The 4786-nt window shown below is 55.8% G+C and overlaps 1 protein-coding gene across 3 annotated transcripts in view; it reads left to right on the forward strand.

Annotated features, from left to right (window-relative positions):
* PDK2 (pyruvate dehydrogenase kinase 2) overlaps positions 1 to 4786 on the forward strand; it is a 27815-nt gene that overhangs the window by 2213 nt on the left and 20816 nt on the right. For 2 of the 3 annotated variants that reach the window (XM_024743065.1, XM_024743060.1), the window contains exon 2: positions 54 to 195. The exons of the other annotated variant lie outside the window; for it this stretch is intronic. In XM_024743065.1, the coding sequence (XP_024598833.1) occupies positions 54 to 195 (142 nt within the window). The remainder of the gene's footprint in view (positions 1 to 53; positions 196 to 4786) is intronic. 3 annotated transcript variants of the gene reach the window in all.

Raw genomic sequence — 4786 nt, forward strand, 5'->3', positions numbered from 1 at the left:
TCTGTGTCCAGTGCTTTGTAACTCTGTGAGCTCACCCTTCCCTCTCCCACCAGGGTCCAGCAATGCCTGTGAGAAAACCTCATTCACCTTCCTCAGGCAGGAGTTGCCCGTGCGTCTGGCCAACATCATGAAAGAAATCAACCTGCTTCCCGACCGGGTGCTGAGCACACCCTCGGTGCAGCTGGTACAGAGCTGGTGAGACCCCTGAATAGGTCCCCGCACCTCCCACCCCATTGTCAGATGCCCCCTGCTCCCAGGAACCTTGAGGGAGGCGGGGAAAGAGGAGAGGCACAGGGACTCCGAGAGGCAGGGGTGTTCCTACGGTCAAGTGGGAATGTTAGGCCAGAGCAGGGACTCAGATCAAGCTCGTAGCCTCCATGTCTAGGGGACACAGCCCTATACTCACCACCCTCCGTTCTCTGGAAACACAGGATCCGCCTAGAAATCATCATTTTCACAGCCAAAAACCCAAATCAGGCCAATGTCCGCATTTGCCACCAGCCCTGGTCCTGCAAATCTAGCACCTGTTGGGTAGTATTTACCTGAGGCAACTTTGTGGGAAGCAGACACCGGAAGAAGCTAATCTTCAAATTATATAATCCAAACACGTCAGCGTGTTTTGGATGTTGGAAAACCCTCGAATAGGTGCAAGGATGGCACAGTACCAACTCCAGAGAGCTTTGGATGGGCAAAGACCAAAGGTTTATTACACGGAGCAGCAGCGGCAGAGAGAAATCCTCAGTAAAGTTTACTCAGAAACTCTGTCCAGGGATAAGTAACTGAATGCCATTAGCCAGAGGCCAGTCACATGAAGGAGGAGCAAGAATTTGCTGTGTAACTGGGTATGTAAATGCGTCATCACGGTTCATCTTCAGTGGCGTGTGTGCAGAAATCTTTTGCCCTTGCTTCTGGCGGTGGCAGGTGTGGTATGACTGTGGCTTCCTTGCGGACTCGCGACATCCACACCTACTTCGAGCCCAGTGCCGTGTTAGGTTAAACAGGCAGCAGCTGCCCTCGGGGAGCCTGTGATCGCACGGGGGGAGTAGAAGAGGGCAAACTAAGAGCTACAAGGTGGCAGGAGCAGGAAGCCGCTGAAAAGTTAGCTCTGTTTAAATTAAAAGCGAAGTCTTATTTTAAAATAACATTGATTGGGTTTTTTCCCCTCGTTGCGGAAGTATGACATGTTCACGTTGACACCTGGAGAACACAGAAAAGTAGATAAAAGGGAATGCCAACCACTACCCTCCCCTTAGCCAAACGCTGTTAAGGTTTTGTAAGTGCCCTTTGTTGGTGCCCTTCCAGCTTTTTTCTATGCGTGAATATGCATATGCGTGACTTACTCTAATTGAATGAGGAGAAGGTAAGGAAGGACCAGGTCCGTGATGTGTGCACAGTGAATTTCAGTTGAATCAGAAAGTTGTGGGGCAGTTGAAATGGACGCAGAGAGGAGGTGACGTGTCACTGGGCCTTACAGGGTGCCTAACGGAACCCTGACCTAGAAGGGAGGGAAGGGCATTCCAGGCCAAAGGAACTGCTTGTGCAAAGGCGCAGAGGCCGGAGAGGGCCCGGCTGGGGCATCTGAGCGCTCACCTCGTGGATATACTGCTGTTACTGCAAGCGGTGAAGGCGGACGGGGGGACAGAGGGCAGAGCCTGATTTGCATGTGGCCCAACAAGGTCACCCCTCGCTGGGCCCTGTCCCTTAGAGGTCCAAGACCTCTGAGCCAACTGGCATTTCCTGCCATCGGGCAGTGTGGAAGGCATGGGGAGGGACAGAAGGTGCCATCTGTTCTCCCTAGCCCTCCTCCGGCTGAGTGACCTGGCTGCCTCTCCAGCTGGTCCCTGACTCCAGGTCCAGGCTTCTCAGGCCCCCTCCCTGGACACCGTGTTCCTAGAAGAGTCAGGGGATGTGGGGAGGGAGGGCAGGGAGCTGCTGAACTGCCCGCGATGCCCCTGAGGCCCCCAGAGTCCCTTCCTGAAACTCAGTTACATGCGTGGGGGGCTTGGCCTGACGTTATTCTTCCCTCAGAGCTGGGAAGTAATGTCCAGCAGCAGCAGGAGGGAGTGAAGTTAGACAAAAGGGAAGACTTCCCAGTGCCTGACTCGCTTAGAGGGGAGCAGGCCAAGGTATTGCTAGAGTGTGCTGACACACTGAAGAGACGGCCTGCTGAGATTGTTTCCGGAGAATGGACATCAGCTGCAGCAAGAGAGACTGTGGTCTGAGGGAAGGAAGGACTCTCCGAGGCGGCTGCCTGTGAGAGAGGGCAGACCTCCCTATCCAGGGGAACCCCCTTGCCAGCTTGGATGATGGAGGCGGTGGAGGTGGGTAGAGTTTGCGGGAGAAGAGGGGGACGACCTATCAGAGAGCCTGGCAAGAGGCCCGCCAGCCTCAGAGCCTGAGTGAGGAGCAAAACCTCCCCTTTGGAAATGGACAAGCCCTGAGCACCTGCTCTCTGGAGGAGCAGAGGTAATAGTTCATCTGTGGCAAGAGCTAATGGAGTTTCTATTCAGCTGGGGAAAGGTTCCAGGCAGGAATCACTGTGGGCAAGTGGAGAATTCCTGGCTCTAAACAAACCTGATGTATTATTTCAACCGGACAGACTTGGTGTTGTGGGAACTTGTTTTGGAAGTGACTGGAAGGTAGAGGAGAGCCCTGGGTGTGGCGCCGGCATGCCTGACTCTGAGGCTTGGCTTTGTTGCTTGCTAGACACTTAATGTTTGGTCAGCCACGTGGCCCCTCTGAGCCTCGGCTTCCTCATCTGTAAAATGGGGATCCGTTCGGTTGCTAAGGGTCAGATGCCACGGCTGGATGTGAAAGTACACGGAACTCTCTAAGCGTGAGTGATGTCTGCGAGCTTCTGGCAACAGCACCTCCGGGACAAAGATGATGTGCTGTGGCAGAGGTTCTCTTCACAGCGTAGTAATAATAATGATGACGATGGCAGAAGCAGACATGCCTGGAGCTGTTCTAAGCGTGTCCACGTATTAACTCATTTAACTTCACGACAGCCTGACGAAGTAGGCCTTGTTCTTATCCCCATTTTGTAGATGAGGAAACTGAGGTTCAGAGAGAGTAAGAAACTTGTCTGAGCTCATTCAGGTAATAATTGGTAGAGCCAGGATTCCAGCCCAGGCTGTGTGATCTGGAGGCTGCGTTCTTGAAGGGAAAGGAGAGAACCGCATTCTGGGACAGTGACCGGGAGTCAGAGATTTCTAAGCTCACAGAGCAAGTCAGTGGGAAAGTAGATTTTCTTTACAGAGATGGTTTGATGGCTAGTATTGTGGGGGCACAGAGGGGTAACCTTGCCTCCTCTCAGGAGAGAAAGACAGCCTGAGGAAGGGCGTGGAGTCGGTGGGGATGCACTTCGAGAAAATGGAGGGTTGAGGGATTATTGCAGAGTAGAATCAAACGACAGCGAGTCACTCCTGTCACCAGTAGAGCCTTTGCAGGGCTGTAGGGAAGGGGGTGGCAGGGGGTATCACCAGCACCTTCTATGAACTTCCCTTGCGTCAGCAAGGTATGTAGACCCCAAACCCAGTCCTTGTCCTTGAAAAGAATGACCACCTCACAGGTTCCGGGCACCCAGGGCCAAACCCTGCCATTGAATCCCTCAGCCACCACTTACGTAATCAGAGTGGAGACCGGGCACCAGCATCGTCTCCTCCAATCCGCACCTGCTGCTACGAAGCCCACTTCACACACGGGAACCTGAGTGGCACCGCCAGCAATGGGACCCAGGTCGGCCTGGCTCAGGGCCGTGCCCATCACCCCTCCGCAAGCAGCTTCCAGATAGATGGGGGACACGTCTGCCCCCTCTCCCCTCCTCACAGGGCCTTTGCCTTGTTCACACCCCTGGTCCCCAGCGGCTGTGGACACCAGTACGTGGTGCACACACACCCACAGGCGCCCAGACACACACACGCTTACCACTCCTCTGCCCCCACGCGAGGCTGCACACACCTCCTCCCCAGCTGCCGGGCACTCATTCCGACACCCACGCGCACACACTCACGCACGCGTGCACACACATGCGTGCGCACACACCCACGCGCACACACGCACACACACACGCTGTCTCGCTCCCTCCTCTCCCCGTTTTCCACTCCTCCCAGCTCCTAAATCCAGGGCTCTGGAATGGCTGGAAAGCCCCAGAGGCAGGGTTTGGGGCTTCCACATTACCTCGGTGGAGGGGAGGGGAAGGAAGCTCTAGATCTCACCCAGGAAGTCCTGGGCCTTGCTTCCTGTTGAGGTCGGCAGGCCAGGCCTTCCCTAGGGCGTCACATCGGCCCCGCTGCCTGCTCTACCAGGCCCAGGGCAGGTTGCGCAGCTGTCATTGCACCAGTGGTCCAGACCGCCTGTGTCTAAGCCCAGCTCTTTCTCTGGCCCTCGGGGGTGGGCAGCCCAGGAGCCAGCGTCACTCCTTCCCCAGCGTCTTTCCCTTTTTAGGAGCAAGATCTGGCCCAGGGGTGAGGTCTGGTCTGCCAGGCCCTTGGGGGGCTTCAGGCCAGAGTCAAGGTTCCCCTGGGAGAATCTTTGTCATCCTCTCCTCTTCCTTCCAAGAGCACACTCAGGACCACTCCCCTGAAGGAATGGCCCTGCGAGGAAGGCAGGCAGGGATTCTAAACCCTGCTTCACAGTAAGGAGACTGAGGCCCGAGGCTGCAGCTCTCCCCAGAGCCCTGGCCGCAGGCGCTGCGCATTGCCAGTCCATCCTGGTGCCCTTTGTTCTACTTCACGTGACAGCGCCCTCTATGGAGCTCTCATCCTACCCTCGCCCCCCCCCCCCC

The sequence above is a fragment of the Neophocaena asiaeorientalis genome, unplaced genomic scaffold (genome assembly GCF_003031525.2).
Source record: "Neophocaena asiaeorientalis asiaeorientalis breed wild unplaced genomic scaffold, Neophocaena_asiaeorientalis_V1.1 scaffold1, whole genome shotgun sequence".
Classification (NCBI taxonomy): Eukaryota; Metazoa; Chordata; class Mammalia; order Artiodactyla; family Phocoenidae; genus Neophocaena; species Neophocaena asiaeorientalis.